Raw genomic sequence first — 18,464 nt, forward strand, 5'->3', positions numbered from 1 at the left:
TGTACAGCTATAGAGACTAAATTGATTTTGAACTTAATAACAGACACAAGACTTTTGATTGCTCAATATTGGAAGAAAGAAGAATTACCTACAATTGAAGAATGGACACTCAAAGTATAAAATCTGGCAGAAATGGCAAAATTTCTGCTTACTTGAAAGACTATACACAAGAAAAATATATTTTAGAATGGAAAATGTGGATTGATTTTATTCAAAATAAGTATCAGATAAAAAAATATCGAATAGCATATGAGTAAATTTAGGAAATATTTTGTATTAGATATATTTCTGAAGGAGAGGGGAATTGAGAGTGTGATTATGTGTGGAGTGACTAGAGATTATAATTTAGGAATTATTTTGGATTATGATTGTTAGTTTTGATACCCTGCATTTTGTTCTGGGAAGTCGGGATGGGGGTGGGGGTAAGGGTGGGGGGGGGTTGAGGGTAGAGATGGAGTGATGGTTAATGTACAGGGATTATTGAAGATGTATAAATATAATTAATGTAGGGTCGGGTCTGCCCAGTTACCATTTTAGAATGGTGGGGAGGGAGAAAAGAGGAGAGAGTAGGAGGTAGGAAAGAGGAGAAGAGGAAGGAAGAGGGGTAGAAGAGGGAGAAGGAAGGTGTAGGGTGGAGGGAGGAGAGGATGTAGATAAGAGAAAAAGGAGAGGAAGGTCTGGAAAGTAAAAGAAGGTAGAAGAGGGAAGAGTGTTAAAAAGGGGGGTGGTGACTGGGCAAGCCCGACTAATTGTATATAACTGTACATTGGATGAGCTGTTTGATATGATTGTAAAAATAAAACTTTTTTATGAAAAAAAATAAAAAAAATTAATGTAACATCTTAGATATTGTTCCAGTACCGAGTTCGAGCGTTCACAAGCCCCATTAGTTTGAGGATGGTGGGTGGAGCTTAGTCCTTGGGCGGAGCCTATCAGCCACAAACCTCTTTCCAAAATTGGGAAGTGAATTGCACCCCCTGGTCTGAGATTATCTGTTCCGTAACTCCATGTAGTCTGTAGATGTGTTGCACAACAGCTTTGCCAAAGTTTTTGAAGAAGGTATTTTAGAACATGGGATGAAGTGCACTTGTTTGGAGAATAGGTCCATAACTACCCAGATCACTGTATTGCCTCCACTTTCGGGCAACTCCACTATGAAATCCTTGGATATTTCTTTCCATGAGGCTCCTGGCCAGGCTACTGTTTGAAGCAAACCAGGAGGCTTCCCCGGTGGTCTCTTAGTTGCTGCACAAACAGTGCAACTCGCTAAATAAGATTCAATGTCTTTTTTAAGCCCTGACCACCAAAATTGCCTTTTCAGGAGGTGTAATGTTTTCACGAACCCAAAATGTCCAGCCATTTTAACATTATGGCAGCGTAGAAGTATGGCCTCTCTCAGAGATGCAGGGACATACAACTTTGCCCCCACCCAAGCTAGTCCATCGCAAAGAGTACACTCGTGTGAATGGGCTAAGAACCAGTTGTCCTTGTTTAAGTCTTCCTTCAGTGACTTGGTGAGATCATCTGGTAGTGTTGCATCAGTTTGTGTTTAGCTACGGTTAATTGCTGGGGCAGCTAGTTGTTGAATCGGGAGTATAGGGCGCACCACTTCCTTCGAGTACTATTGTACTGAGGTAAATGGAAAAGGCCGTCAGCCAGGAAATTCTTTCCCCCAGGAATGTATTGCAAGGAAAAGTTAAAACGGTTAAAATATTGGGCCCATTGAGCTTGCTTAGGCGAAGGTTTTCTGGGAGTTTTCAGGGCCTCTTAAGTTTTTATGATCAGTCCACACCTCGAAAGGGTGTTTGGTTCCCTCTGTCAGCCTCCACTCCAACCTTCGTATCTCTTTGTACACCTTATATCTAGGTGTAGATAGCATAGGATTGTATTTCTAATGTACATAGTTATTAGATTCAAGTTAAGTAGAGAGAGCCCTTTAAGAGTGTCGGTCTGACATGATTAAGGTGGGAGGGGAGATTGCTATTTTGAATTCTACAGGAATGTTTGGCGCGAACTCTAACGGACATTGCATTCCTGATGTGATTGACAACCAGAGGCCAGCGGAAGAAGATTACCACGGGACCCCGGGAAGGAGTTGGCATTGGACCAGACCTGATGACCTTTTGGGAAACGGGAGGGAGGAATAAGGGGATACAGATTGTTAGCCATATTTTGTTTCAGATTGAACTTTGTACCGCTAAGCGCAGCTGCTATCCCGATGTATCTGGTAAAAGTACTTTTCTTTATTTGCAAATGAAGTCAAGGTGAATTCTTTCCTAGATATAATCAGAGGCAGCTTGACATTAAGTTGAATCTCACCAGCATGTTGAAAAACCAGGATTTTAGTCAAAATACCGAGGAGGTCGACAGGAAAAAAATGATGGAATGCCAGCCAATTGCTGAACCGGGGGGGTGGGCGTCCGGAGGATTTTCTGCTGACACTTTTAACCCTGAGCTGGAAGATTGCAGAGCTCGGTGGATTGAGCAATTAAAGCTGGAAGAGAAAGGGTGGAAACCAAGCACCGAAGAGCTTCCGTCTGGGGTAACAAAAAGAAAAAAAAGGGGGAAGGAGAGACTTTCAGATTGGAAGGAAGAACAAGAGATAAGGGACAAGCTCCAGTTGGAGGAGGTGTTGCGTCTTTTCCGTGAAGTGAAAGTGAGGCAAGCTGCTCGCCAAAGGTATGAATCCCCTATTCAGTCCTCCCGGTGGGAGGGAGAAGAGGAGGAAATAAATACAAAGGGGCCAGCTGGAGGAGATTCCCAGGGCGGAGAGATTTCGGAAGACCCAGAGCTAGAAACCCCCTTCCCAGAGGCAGCTGAATTGGATGGAGATCGCATGCCACCTGCTGACCAAGCGAGGCTGCGCAGGGGAAGGAAAAAGCCAAAAATTCCCCCCATATCAGAGAAATTTGATGGAAATGCCAAGGAGCTGGAACTTTTCCTGGCGATAGTGAATGACCACATGATAGACTGGGGGTAAGATTATTGGTCACAGGCGGCACAAGTTAGAGCTGTGACCCACAACTTGACAGGAAGAGCAGCTGCATGGTTTGTGACGCTATATACCAACCACTCCCCCTTACTGCAAAACTACGAGCATTTTATTACTGCACTGAGGAGGAGGTTCGAGGACCCCTTGGCAGAGCAGAAGGCCAAAGGCCAAATGAAAACCATCAGGCAAGGGAGGAGACCGGTGGCTGATTACAATCAGGAGTTCAGTGATTTAGTTCCCTTGATGAGAGGATGGTCGGAAGTGACCCTTGTGGACATTTACAAAGATGGTCTGAATGGAGATCTCTATGAATTGTGCCGGGCACGAGCCTCTCCAACCACGTTGTACGGCTGGTACACCCTGGCAGCGGAGATGGAAATCGAACTAGTGAAAGACCGTGGCAGAAGACAGCGCACTGGAAGACCGTACCCTGCCCATTCTCCTGGAGGCAGTTCTAAGGACGTCCCTAGATCGGAGGGTGGGAGACAATGATCGACTGCGTGCTACAGATGTGGAAAAGAAGGCCACCGAGCAGCCGACTGTCGGGTGAAGCTGGTACCTAGGACGACCCCGGGTGGTGAAAAGGAACCAGTGAAGCCAGCCGCTAAGGCGCGAAAGCCGGCAAAAGTGGGAGAAGGCATCGCCAAGAAGGCCATGCCCATCAGGGAGGCGGCATCGGCCTGATGACAGCAAAACCATGTCAGAGTCCGACGAAGATCTTCTGGTGAGTTGGACACGGGGCCCTTTGGACATTCCAGTCAAACTGCATGTACCCTCTTCGGGTAATAAGGGGGAAATGTAGCACTATTAGACTCGGGATGTACTAGATGCATGATCAGTCCCGAACTAGTAGAGAAAATGGAACTGAAGCTGAGAACCTTAAGTAGGCCCATAGCCTTTGCTCAATTGGATGGTTCTGTGGCAGGGGGAGGACCCGCCCATTTCATAACAGAACCCATAGAAATGATAATGGGAGAACATCGAGAGATCCTAAACTTTATAGTAGCCCCAGGGATGGACCAACCCCTGTTGCTAGGTTTGTCGTGGCTACGGAAGTGGAACCCTCATATCAACTGGAGGACGGGAGTTTTACGTTTTTGTTCTAGGGCACAAAAAGGGGAGAAACGGGAAACCAAGGAGGGATCTACCGTGGCCATGTTTCAAGATACAATGGGGGCAATGATCGAACGGATAGAAGGGGAGGAGAGAATACCTAAAGAATATTGGGATTTGCAAGAAATCTTTAGTGAGAAAGCATCAGATGTTCTACCTCCCCATAGGCCTGTTGACTGTGCAATAGACATCCTTCCAGGGGTAAAGCTTCCAAAGCCAAAAGCTTACCCCATGACCCAAAAGGAATTGGGGGAGCTACATAAATTCATAGACAAAAACTTAGAGCGGGGGTTTATCCAACCGGCTAGGCCTCGTGTGGCTGCACCAGTGATGTTCCGAGAAAAGAAAGATGGCTCTTATCGCCTTATAGTTGACTATAGAAATCTTAACGCAGTGTGCGCCGAAAACGTATACCCCATGCCGCTCATTGAAAGACATGTTAACACATCTAGCAAAAGGAAAATTTTTCACAAAATTGGACTTACGAGAGGCTTACTACAGAGTTCGTATAAAGGAGGGGGATGAATGGAAAACCGCATTCAATTGCCCCCTAGGGTGTTTTCAGTTTCGAGTTTTGCCATTTGGACTGCAGGGAGCGCCCGCAGTTTTCATGCAACTGATAAATGAAATACTCCATCAACATTTGTTTAAAGTTCTAGTCTACCTTGATGATATACTTATCTATACAGAAACAATGGAAGAACATATTAAACTAGTAAGAGCAGTTCTTAAGAAGTTATTATCTGCAGAACTTTACTGCAAACTGTCCAAATATGATTTCCATCAAACGAAAATAGACTATCTAGGGTATCGCATATCGGCGGATGGACTAGAAATGGACCCAGAGAAAGTGAAAGCTGTCTTAGAATGGGCCCCCCCACGCACACGCAAACAGTTGCAAAGTTTCCTGGGATTTGCAAACTTTTATCGTCTATTCATCCCTTGTTTTGCTCAAATTGCTCTGCCTATCACCAACCTCTTAAAAACTAAAGGAGATACAAAACCCAAACCATCATTACCCCTTGAATGGACAATGGAATGTCAGGCAGCGTTTGAGAAATTAAAAAGATTGTTTGCCGCTGAGCCTATCTTAAAACACCCAGACATGGATGTTCCTTTTGTAATACAAGCTGATGCAAGGGATGTAGCAGTTGGCGCCGTTTTACTTCAAAACAATTCCGATGGCAAACTACAACCATGTGCTTTCACTTCTCGAAAATTAACTGAAACGGAAAGATGATGGGCTATTTGGGAAAAGGAAGCATTCGCTGTTCACTGGGCTCTTCGCACATGGAGACAATTCTTAGAGGGTTCTAATCATCCTTTTGAAGTTTGGACTGATCACAAAAATTTAGAAGCGCTAAAAACTCCTAGAAGACTTTCTCCCAAACAAGCCCAGTGGGCGCAATATTTTAATCGTTTTAACTTCTCCTTACATTACATTCCGGGAGGAAAAAACTTTTTGGCAGATGCTCTTTCACGTTTGCCCCAATACAATGGTACTCGCTCCGAGGTGATTCGGCCAATACTTCCCATTCAACAATTAGCAGCTCCAGCTATAACCCGAAGCCATTCCAAGATCGAGTCATCCCTACCAGATGAACTAACTAATTTGTTTAAGGAAGCTTTAAAAACTGATGACTGGTTCTTGATGCATTTGCATGAATGCACACTCCGTGATGGACTAGCTTGGATAGGACCGAAACTGTATGTTCCTTTGTCCCTTAGAGAAACCATCCTACAACGATGTCATGATGCCAAAATGGCAGGACATTTTGGATTTGTAAAAACCCTACATCTTCTTAAAAGACAATTTTGGTGGCCAAGTCTGAAAAAAGATATTCAATCATATATCTCAAGTTGCCTTATTTGCGCATCATCTAAAAGGCCTCCAGGAAAACCTCCTGGACTACTTCAAACAGTAGCCCGACCAGGAGCTCCATGGAAAGAAATATCCATGGATTTCATAGTAGAGCTACCCGAAAGTGCTGGCAATACTGTGATTTGGGTAGTAACAGACCTTTTCTCCAAACAAGTTCATTTTATTCCATGTTCAAAGATACCCTCTTCAAAGACTCTGGCGAAGTTATTTGTGCAACACATTTATAGATTACACGGCGTGCCTGACCGCATCATCTCAGATCGCGGAGTTCAATTCACTTCTCAATTTTGGAAAGAGTTTTTACGATTGATTGGCTCCACCCAAGGATTAAGCTCCTCCCATCATCCTCAGACTAATGGAAGTTGTGAACGCTCGAACTCGGTCCTGGAACAATATTTACGTTGTTACATTAACTACCAACAAGACAATTGGGCAGACCTACTACCTTTCGCTGAAGTCGCTTACAATAACTCAATTCATAGTAGCACAGGATTTACTCCTTTTAAAATAGCTTCAGGCCAAGATTTTGTCCCCATTTCAGAACTTCCCAAGGAGAAAACCACGGTTTCCTCCTTATCAGATTGGATAGAGCAAATACAAAGCACATGGAAAATGACTTGCAAGGCGATCGATGACGCTCACCATGCACACAAAAAACAAGCAGATAAAAAACGATCTCCTGAGAACAAATACCAAGTTGGTGATAAGGTTTATCTCTCCACCAAATATTTACAAACCACTCAAAAATCTAAAAAACTAGGACCTAAGTATGTGGGACCTTTCCCCATAGTGAAAATCATCAACCCCGTGACTGTACAACTAGAATTACCAAAAACACTTAGAAGAATTCATCCTGTGTTCCATGTTAGTTTATTGAAACCAGAACACACATCCACTTTCCGTGCTGATCATGTACCCCCTCCTATACCATTCTCATTGAGGGCGAACAACATTTTGAAGTAAAAGAAGTTTTGGATTCCAGAAAACATAGAAATAAGATTCAATATCTTATTGCTTGGAAGCACTTCCCTTTATCCCAAGCCGAATGGGTGAACAAGGAAGATGTTCGTGCTTCAGAAAAAATAGCTCAATTCTATAAAAAATACCCTGACAAACCCTAACCTTTCTTTTTTCTTTCTAGGACTGACGTCCTTGTTGCAGGAGGGCCGAATGTCAGCCTCCACTCCAACCTTCGTATCTCTTTGTGCTCCTTATATCTAGGTGTAGATAGCATAGGATTGTATTTCTAATGTACATAGTTATTAGATTCAAGTTAAGTAGAGAGAGCCCTTTAAGAGTGTCGGTCTGACATGATTAAGGTAGGAGGGGAGATTGCTATTTTGAATTCTACAGGAATGTTTGGCGCGAACTCTAACGGACATTGCATTCCTGATGTGATTGACAACCAGAGGCCAGCGGAAGAAGATTACCACGGGACCCCGGGAAGGAGTTGGCATTGGACCAGACCTGATGACCTTTTGGGAAAGGGGAGGGAGGAATAAGGGGATACAGATTGTTAGCCATATTTTGTTTCAGATTCAACTTTGTATCGCTAAGCGCAGCTGCTATCCCGATGTATCTGGTAAAAGTACTTTTCTTTATTTGCAAATGAAGTCAAGGTGAATTCTTTCCTAGATATAATCAGAGGCAGCCTGACACCCTCCAAGAATTGTCTCCATGTACGGAGAGCCCAGTGCACTGAAAAAGCTTCTTTCTCCCAGATGGCCTACCACTGCTCTGTTTCAGTAAGGTTACGAGATGTGTACGCGCATGGTTGAAGCTCACCTTTAGCATTGTTTTGGAGTAAAACCGCTCCAACTACTACATCACTAGCATCTGCTTGAACCACGAATGGCGACTCCATGTCAGGGTGCTTCAGTACCGGCTCGGCGGCAAACAATCGCTTCAACTTTTCAAAAACGGCCTGACACTCCATTGACCACTCTAGTAGTAAGGAAGGTTTGGGCTTAGTATTCCCTTTTGTTTTGAGGAGATTGGCAGAGCAATGTCAGCAAACGAGGGAATGAACTGGTGATAGAAGTTAGCAAAACCCAGGAAACTTTGTAACTGTTTGCGGGTGCGAGGGGGTGCCCACTCAAGTACTGCCTGGACTTTTGCAGGGTCCATCTCCAAGCCCTCAGAGGAAATACGGTACCCCAAGTAGCCAATTTTCGTTTGATGAAATTCACACTTAGACAATTTTGCATAAAGTTCTGTGGCCAGTAATTTTTTGAGTACTGCTCTTACTAGCTTCACATGCTCCTCCATGGTCTCTGTGTAGATAAGTATGTCATCTACTTTGTATAAACAAGGACTCCTTTAAACAAATGTTCATGAAGCCCTTCATTTATCAGTTGCATGAAAACTGCAGGGGCCCCTTGCAATCCAAATGGAAGGACTCGGAATTGGAAGCAACCAAGGGACAATTGAACGCCGTTTTCCATTCATTTCCTTCTTTTATGTGCACTCTGTAATACGCTTCCCGTAAATCCAGCTTGCTGAAGAACTTTCCCTTGGCTAAGTGGGCAAGCATATCCTTCATAAGAGGCATGAGGTACACATTCTCCATGAACACACAGTTTAGGTTTCTATAGTCGACAATTAAGCAATAAGTGCCATCTTTCTTTTCCTGGAACATGACTGGCGCTGCGACGCGAGGCCTGGTCGGTTGAATGAATCCTCACTCCAAATTTTTATCTATGAAGTTTCGCAATTCTCCCAATTCTTTCTGGGTCATAGGGTAAGATTTCGATTTCAGGAGTTTCACCCCTGGAAGGATGTCTATTGCATAGTCTGAAGGCCTATGGGGAGGTAACACGTCAGAGGCCTTTTCACTAAAAACCTCTTGCAGATCCCAATACTCTTTAGGAATTTTTTCCTCCCCCTCCAGTTGTTCCAACATCGACCCTAGCATCTCAGCAGGTTCGGGGTCAGGGGTTTTTGAGGTAATCTTCTTCTTTTGCGCCCTTGAGCGGAGTCGCAGCACCCCTGTTCTCCAGTTTATCTGTGGGTTCCATTTCCGGAGCCACGAGAGACCCAGTACTAATGGCTGGTCCATTCCTGGTGCCACAATAAAGTTTATGGTTTCTCGGTGGTCTCCTATCGTCATCTCTATGGGTTCTGTCACAAAGTGGACTGGGCCTCCCCCTGCCACCAACCCATCTAGCTGACAAAATCCTATGGGCCTGCTCAACATTTTTAGCTTTAGTTCCATTTTCTCCACCACCTCCGGGCTGATGATACACCGGGTACATCCTGAGTCTAAAAGGGCTAGCATTTCCCCCCACATTTCTGAAGATGGGACATACAGTTTCACTGAGACGGTAAGGGCCCCCCCTTTCCAACTCACCAGGAGATCCTCATCGGATTCGGAAGATGGCTCGCTGTTATCTGGACTGGATGGAACTCCTATTTCCTCCTTGGTGGAGGAGCATTTTTGGCGACATCCGCTCCCCTCTTTGTGACCTCTCGCGTCTTAGTTTCTGCCTGCACCGTTGCTTTTCTGCCACTAGGGGTCGTCTTTGGCATCAGCTTGGCCTGACAATCCACAGCTCGGTGGACTTCCTTTCCACATCTGAAACAGCCTGTGGTTTTCTTCTTCCCGCCTTCAGCTGCAGCAAAATCCTTAGGTGGTTCTCTCTGGAACTGAGTTGGGGTCTGCTTCCAAGCGCGATCACTTCGCAGGAGGTCCTTGGCTAAATCAATTTCCATTTCTGCTGCCAGAGTGTACCAGCCATGCAGGGTAGTCGGAGACGCTCGGGCTCTGCACAACTTATATAAATCTCTGTTTAAGCCATCTTTATATATGTCCAAAAGAGCCATTTCCAACCACCCTCTCATGAGAGATACCAGATCGCTGAACTCTTGATTGTAATCAGCCACTGGTCTCCTTTGTCTGATGGACCTCATGCGGATCTTGGCCTTCTGCTCTGCCAAAGGGTCCTCAAATCTCATTCTCAGGGCTGCCATGAAGTGGTGGTAGTTCCTCAGGAGAGGGGAATTCTCATTGTACAAAGACACGTACTAGGAAGCTGCCCTTCCACTTAAGACTTGGATCACGCTTCTCACTTTAGAGGCTTCTGACAGATAATCTTCACCCCACTCCTGCATGTGACTGTCCACCATGGCTTGGAATAGCCCTAGTTCCTTAGGGTCCCCATCAAACTTCCCGGGGATTGAGGGAATTTTAGGCTTTTGCCTTCTGCGGGGCAACATTTGTCCAGTAGGGGTCCCTCGGCCTCTATCAGAATCTGCAGCCCCTGGAGAACGCAGCTCAGGCTCTCGTTCCTCCAGAATCTCTCTGGTGTCTGCTGCTCCCCCAGTGGCTTCCAAAATTTCTCCTTCCACTTCTTCCCCCTCCCTCCAGGGATTCTGGGTGGGGATCTCATACCTTTCACGGTCTGCCTGTCACTCTATCACCTCATGATACAGCCTGACGGCTTCAGCGATTAGTAACTCATCCTTACTTAGCTGCTCACGCTGCCAGTCAGAGAGTTTCTTTTTATGCTTACGTCTTGTAACTCTGGATGGTAGCTCCCCCGGGTCTGGAAGTTTTCCAACATCCAATTTGGCCTTCTCCCGTCTCTCCTCTATTTGTAGTTTCTCCAGCCACTCTGCATAAAATCCTGAATACTTGGGAAGGCACGATGTGGCTGCCAAGCCTGCTCCCATCTCCTCCGGCTCAACTTCTGGGGTTGGCTTCTTCCCCAGAAAATCTTTTTTTTTCAGTCCCCTTGGAATTTTCCTGGTTGACTGACATAATGAGTTCTGGCTTAATGTCAGCTTGCCTCCAATCAATTTTTAAGAAAATAAAAACCTAACTCCATCAGTTTGAAGAGATTGTTAATTTTTACTAAACATGTCAGATTGCAAGGAAAGCAAAGCCAGAACTGAAAGTAAGTATAACTGTACAAAAGTATTTACTCTCTTGAACCCTCCTCCCTCCAGAGTTCAAACAGTCATAGTCCAATGTCCTCTTCCTCCTTGGCCACGTGTTGTTTCACTTCCGATGTTCTCCCTCTGTCAATCTTCTGGATGGAATGCGAAGCAGGCAACTCCCATTACATTCACGTGCCAAATCAGTTCAAATGTCTGTTTGAAAGACTATCTCCTCCTCCACCTGAAATGACAGCCGAACGCTGGCAACAGTAAAAACCTCCCCCCTCCCCCATAAATCATGTAAGACATTCAGTAAGAAGAAAACCTTTAATGAAGTAATTAAACAGTAAAACACTCCAACAGGTAAAATACACTTAAAATAAAGCGGAGGCTGACATTACCCTAGCTGTTTGTTTAAAATATATTTTCCCCACCATTTTTTCAAATCTTTCCCCCAATTCCATGTTTGTTTAAAATATATTTTCCCCACCATTTTTTTCAAATCTTTCCCCCAATTCCATATATGTGTTGTGATAAACTTCCAGTTTAGATTAACAAATGCCTTTTGGGCATCATGGAAAACCAATGCTGCTTGTTTTTCCTGGTGGCTGTCATAATATTCAAACACATTCATCACTATTCTCATATTAGTTTTAATTTGCCACCCTGTCAGAAACCCATTTTGATCTGAGTGTATGTAGTTGTTCAACAATTCTTTTACTCTTTCTGCTATTATTGTTGCAAATGTTTTATAATCTGTATTTAGGAGAGAAATTGGCCTATAATTTTGGAGTTGTGTATCAGTATCCTCCTTGGGAATAAGGGTAATAATTGCCTCAGTCCAGGTTCTGGGATTTATGCTGCTTCTATTGCTTTATTATACGTCTCTAACATTATCCACTGTACTACCTCTTGTGTTTTTTTATATAGTTCAATCAGTATCCCATCTGGGCCTGGTGACTTATTATTCTTTTGTTTGCTCAGGGCTTTTTCAAATTAACTTATTGTTATTGGCCTATTTAGCATTTCTTTTTGTTCTTCAGAAATTTTATTCATTTTGGTCATCTCTATATATTTATTAATTTTTTCCTCTTCTATAATTTCCTGCTTATATAGCTTTCCAAAGAAGTTTTGTATTTCCTTTTTTCTTCTTTTCATTCAGATTGCATTATACCATTTTCATCTTGTAGTTGTATTATTTTCCTTCCTTTTTCTTTTCTTAGTTTGTAAGCTAACCATTGTCCTATTTTATTCACATTTTCAAAATGATTTTGTTTTGCTATCCTAATTTTCTGTGCTATTTCTTTTATCAAATTAATCTTATGTTTGATAATGTTCCATTTCTCTTTTATCTTTTTATTTTGTGGGTCTTTTTGTACTTCGTATTCTATATTTTTTAATTCTTCCCGCAAACTTTCTAATTGCTCACTTTTTTCTTTATTTTTCTTGGCATTATATGCAATAGTCAATCCCCTTATATAGGCTTTTGTGGTATCCCACAGGTTCTGTATCGAAGTTATCTATCTTTTTGTTTATCTGAAAAAATATTTTCAATTCCCTCTCTAACACCTGTATATATTTTTTATCTTTGCACACATTTTGATTCATTGTCCATCTTTTGTTTTGTTTTTGGCGTCTCCATTTTAATATAATTGGATTATGGTCTGCCCTATCATTTACTCCAATTTCAACTTCTTCTATTTCATTTTGGATTTCTGCTATTGTCCAGTCCATATTGATCCTGGACCATGATTGATGTGGGTATGAGTAGAATGTATATATATCTTGCAGGTTAAACTCAGCTAACTATATCAAAGAAAGCTCTCGGTAATATACTTTTCTTCTTTTTGTTTTTTTTACTACTTTTATAGTCTTTCTGAGCATCTGCTACAGAATTGAAATCTCAAATCATACAAATCTTTTCATACTTCACATCCAATATCCTCTTATGTACCTCTTTAAAGAATTGCTGTTGATTTGTATTAGGGGCATATATTATATGAGTAACATTTGTTTTTGTTCTATCTCCGGTTCCAGCATCAAAATTCTACCTTCATCATCTGCATATCTTAAGTTTGGTTTTATTTTCTCCTTGACATAAATGGCAAGTTTTTTATCTGCTAAAGTTGTGTATAGTGTTCCTAATTTCCTATTCTCTAATAATCTTCTATATCCTTTTTGTATATGTACCTCTTGGAGGCATATCACTTCCAATTTCCTTAATTTATTAAATATTTGTGTTCTCTTTGGAATATTTAATCCATTGATGTTTACTGAAAAAAGCTTAATTGTTTCTCCATTCTCTACTTGATCTGCCTTTTTGTACTTCTAGTCTCTCTTACTACCATTTCTTTTTCTCTTTCTCTTTCTATCCTTCCTTTTCCTTGTTTTTTTTTGTGTGTCTTTCTCTCTTTCTCCTTCTTCCAAGTTCTCTTCCTCCTGACTTCTAGTCTCTAATTCTTCTCTGCTCTCTTGATCTTCCTGCACAAAGTGATTTTCATAAAATTCCCTTGCTTTCTCCAATGTGTCAATTCTGTATTTTTTCTCTTGCCATGTCACGAGTAAGCCCTCAGGTATCAGCCATTGAAATATTACTTTATATTGAATTAATTTGGTTGATAGAATGGTCTTTTATTCTTCGTGGAACCTGTTTCAATATTTTAATTACTTTACCTCTATAAGTTAGCGTTTCCTCTCTTGACCTCTTATACATTTGTCCCTTATTATCCGTTTCATAAATTTAATGTGTACCTCCCTCGCCAACCTATGCCTTCGTGAGTAGTTCGTATATACTCGATATGTTTCATCAATATCTTGTCTTATTTCCTGTTTATCTTTCCCTAGTATCTCCGCCACCTCCTAACTCCTCTTCTTTCTCTTCAACAATATTTTGAAATCTAAGGAAATAAGAAGCCTTCTCTAATTCCAAAAATACAATTGATTCTGCAGCTCTCTATATATTTGCATGGTTTTCTGTTCCCACATTTCCCCTTGATTATCCATCTGCTCTATTTTTGTTTCTACTTTTTGGATTCTCTGTTCATTTTCCATCATTGTTTGCTGAATGTTCCCTATCTTATCATTCATATTTTTATCTAATTTCTCCAATCTCCTCTTTAATTTCTTTGTGATGTATCCTTGTCTCCTCATGATTCTCTGCTATTGCTTCCTGGGTCTTCAACATTGTTTCCTGTATCATTTGTAACACTATCTGCATATTTTATGAACTCGTTGCCTGTTCTGTTTTTTCTTTCCCTATCATAGTCAATATCGATCTTTGGGTTGTGGAACGTTCTGTTGATGTAATATTTGTGGTTGCTTTTTTGCCTGTTTCGTTTATTGTTGCTGAGCTAGACATCTTTATTGCCTGTACAATATTTTTCCATGTTAGCATATATCAGTACACCTCTATTCAGGTTTTCTTTAACTCTAAGGTTTGCTTTTATTACACTTTAACAACTCTATTTTCTTATTTTTGTCTCATACTTATATAGTATTTGTTATATTAACCTTATCACTTTTATGTCTCTATTCGCAGAACTTATAGATATACAGTATTATAAATATCTAAATATCTATTTTCCCTCTTATTTAAATACTTCTCTCAGTTCGCTTATACAGTTATCAATTGCGCATCTATATCTTAGTTCAATTCATTCATATCATTTCAGTTAGGTCTGTGTCAATAATCATTTTTCTTCTTGTAACTTATTGTCCATTCATGTTTATCTGTTGCAACATTGCATCAGTTTTCTGTCCAGATTTTCCTTGCCTTTAATCTGTCCACCAGTTCACTAGATGGTGCCTCCTCTTCAATCTTTTTTCCACTTTCCTGTTTATTTAATGCTTCCAAAATATTTACTAAACACTGTCATTCACACTCTCCATTCTTAGTCTTTATGCTCTTCTATTTGTTTTATATAACGCCTATTAATCACTCTTCTATTTGGACTCTTCCCTTCACCGCGCTTTTCTTCCTGGCTTTATCTCCCTTCTAGTCGCTGCCTTCTCGACACTTTATGTCTTTTCTCATTTCACCTTGCTAATTTTGTGCCTTCTCTCACCAAGTCTTCCTCACCTCTTTCTAAGATTTCTCATCTCTGGAACAAAGCTGTCACTTTCACTTTTCGCTTCCCCCTCTTATAGCTGCCAGCACTCCAGGCCAATCTTAGAGACTGGCTTTTTCTTTTTAGAATTTAAGAATGCTGCTCCAGTCTAGTTGTGGGTTTGCCTTCTGCCCGACCCTCTGTGGCTTCCTCTTTGATTTGCCGTTCTCTACACGTTTGGCAATGCCCTAAAGTGGCTCCTAATGAAAATATTTTGAGCTTCAGGAACAGAATTGTCCCCTCGCCCGCTCCACGGTGACATCGCCACCAGGAAGCCCCGGAGCATCCACAATTTCTGTAGGCTAGCAGTACCACTGGTTAATTGTTCTCACTGTTAGGAAATTTCTCCTTAATCCTAGGTTGCTTCTCTCCTTATTAATTTCTATCCATTGTTTCTTATCTTGCCTTCTGGTGCTGTGGAGAATAGATTGATTCCCTCTTCTTTGTGACAGCCCCTTAAATATTGGAACACTGTTATCATGTCACCCCAGTCTGTCTTTTCACTAGACTAAAGGTAAAGGTTCCCCTCGCATATATGTGCTAGTTGTTCCCGACTCTAGGGGCCAGCACTCATCTCCGTTTCAGAGCCGAAGAGCCAGTGCTGTCTGAAGACGTCTCCGTGGTCATGTGGCCAGCATGTCTCAACGCGCACGGAATGCTGTTACCTTCCCACCAAATATGGTCCCTCTTTTTCTACTTGCATTTTTTACGTACTTTCAAACTGCTAGGTTGGCAGAAGCTGGGACAAGTAACGGGAGCTTGCCCCATTACACAACACTAGGGATTCAAACTGCTGAACTTTCAATTGACAAGCTCAGCGTCTTAGCCACCGTGTCCCACTTCACTAGACTAGACATACCCAATTTCTGCAACTGTTCTTCATATGTTTTAGCCTCCAGCCCCCTAATCATCTTTATTGTTCTACTCTACAATTTTTGGAGTCTCAACATCTTTTTTATATTGGGGTGACCAAAACTGGATGCAGTATTGCAAGTGTGGTCTTACCAAGGCATTATAAAGTGGTACTAACATCTTGTGATCTTGATTCTATCCCTCTGTTAATGAAGCCTGGATTGCATTGACATTTTTGGTGGCTGCTGTGCACACTTAACTCATATTTAAGTGATTATTTACTAGGATTCCAAGATCCCTCCCACAGTTACTGCTATTGAGCCAGGATCCACTTATTCTATACCTGTGCATTTGGTTTTTCTTGCCAAAGTATATACCTTATTTTTTTCACCGTTAGATTTCAGGCTGAGTGTTCAAGTGTGTCAAGATCCTTCTGGATCTTGAGCCTATCTTCTGGAGTGTTGACTATTCCTGCCAACTTGGTGTCATCTGCAAATTTGATGAGTTCCCTTTCTATTCCTTCATCTAAATCCAGCTTTGGCACTCGCACACATTGGGCAGCCACTCACTTAGCCTTGGATGAGGAGAAATGTTTGCATGCAACTAAGTATTTTTTCCTTCTGTGGATCCTCTCATGGCAATTAAAACTACTCCTTTTGTTATAACCATTTTTTATTAGTAGGAAAAATAGGGAAGGGAAAAGGAAAGAGGGGGGGGAAAGGGGGAAAAGAAAGAAAAGGTATTAACTTTCAACTCCCTTTGGTGCAGTAGAATAAGGCATTAACATCAAACCTCATTTTTTTATGTTTACATAACAGTTTAAAGTAGCCATTTCTATAATGACAAATCTATCTAATCAGTAAAATCCAAAATCAAAGTTTCATTTTTTCCACCTCAAGCACAAAGTCCAGGTCTCTGGATCCATAAAAGACCAGCAGCAAGAAGATGGAAGCAGAGTTCTTTAATCAGTAACCACAGCCAGAATGCAGAACAAGTCAAGTTACAGGGTCAAAGTTAGCACTGAGAGCAGCCACCTCTTAGTGCTATTTATACACACTGTTCATCTTAAGTCACCATCCGGTGGCTAAAACCACCCCCCATCAGCTGTTCGTTGGTTTTAAGATTCCCCCTCCGTGGAGCGTCTCTGTCTTCCCCGGCGCGTGACTCATCAGAGTCAGCTGCTGTTTCTTCGTTGCAGCTGCTTCCCCATCCATCTCAGATGCTGCCCACTGCCCAGACGACCCCCCGCCATCAGTCCAGAGGTCAATACAGGTAGCTGAGAAGGCTTCATTTTCCCCTCACCCCCCCACCGAATGTCGAGTCCTGGCCCTGGCTTGACAGGCGGCTCCCCTCTACCAGGGGTCCACCTGCAAGGGAGAGAGCAGAAGGTTTAGTGTTGTTAGTAATGTATCCTGGACCCCCAGGCTTATTTGGGTATTTACAATGGAAACGTCTCAGTAATTGTGCGGCATGGATGTCTGGTGCTGCCACCCAGGTAGCATTAGTAAGAGTACCCCTTCCATTGTACTAAATATTGAACCCTCCCCCTATGTAATTTGGAGTCCAGTATTTTGTCTATTTCATAGTGGTCCGGGTGGATTCAGATAGTTAGTGATTCATTCAGCTGCCATGGGTTTCAACGAACTACTGTGGCAGACAGGGTGTATCTTCCCCAGTAGGGATGGCAGCTTTAAAATAACCGTTACTGGATTGATTACTCGAGTTACTCTAAATGGTCCCAGATATTTTGGACCCAGTTTTTTACTTGGAATCCTGAGCTTTAGGTATTTTGTGGACAGGTAAACTCGATCCCCCACCTGGAATGGTTTATGATCTGCCGTTTTTCTGTCTGCCTGCACTTTATATTCCTTTGCAGCTTTTTGTAAGGCTGTCTTTATTTGAGGCCACAGCGGGCGGATTTTTTCTGCCCACCCAGTTGGGGTCTCTGTGCTTTGGGGTTCTGGTTTTAGTTCTGGTGTCGCTGGGAAGTCTCTACTGTCCACTACCTGGAATGGAGACCGGCCTGTGCTACGGTGTAACGTGTTGTTATAGGCCACCTCAGCAAATGGTAAGAGGCTTGACCATTCCGATTGCTGTTATGACACATAACACCGTAGGTAACCATAGCGTTGGCTTGTTCAGCCACTCTGTTAGTACTGTGGTAGAATGCCGAACTGAGCCCTAGGGTGGAGCCGATTAACCGCATGAAATCCTTCCAGAACCGAGCAGTAAACTGCAAACCCCTATCCAATATAATGCATCTTGGTACTCCATGTAGGTGGTAGATGTGTCAAAGAAACAAGCCCATTAGTCGCTGCACAGATGGTATGCCTTGCATGGCACAAAGTGAACTTGTTTCGAGAACAAATTCACCACCATCCAGATTACCGTATGTCCATTGCTATTTGGGAGGTCAACTATGAAATCTATAGCGATTTCCTCCCATGGCTTACTTGGGTCAGCTACCAGTTGTAAGAGACCAAGAGGCTTTCCTATTTGGGGTTTGGCTGATGCACATGTCGGACACCCCTTGACATACTCTTCAATGTCCCCCCTCATCTGGGGCCACCAAAACCGTTGTCATACCAGATGCAATGTCTTCAGAAAATCGAAATGGCAAGCTGTCTTGGCGTTGTGGCAT

General features: G+C 42.5%; 1 protein-coding gene across 1 annotated transcript in view; it reads left to right on the forward strand.

The window, feature by feature from the left end:
• The window catches only part of RAB28 (RAB28, member RAS oncogene family), a 319,728-nt gene extending 312,179 nt beyond the window's left edge, over positions 1–7,549 (forward strand). Inside the window, exon 7 of the mRNA XM_058192160.1 lies at positions 7,129–7,549. Coding sequence (XP_058048143.1) covers positions 7,129–7,134 — 6 coding nt within the window. The 3' untranslated portion in view covers positions 7,135–7,549. The remainder of the gene's footprint in view (positions 1–7,128) is intronic.
• Positions 7,550–18,464: the final 10,915 nt, after the last annotated feature.

The sequence above is a fragment of the Ahaetulla prasina genome, chromosome 8 (assembly GCF_028640845.1).
Source record: "Ahaetulla prasina isolate Xishuangbanna chromosome 8, ASM2864084v1, whole genome shotgun sequence".
NCBI classification, from domain to species: domain Eukaryota; kingdom Metazoa; phylum Chordata; class Lepidosauria; order Squamata; family Colubridae; genus Ahaetulla; species Ahaetulla prasina.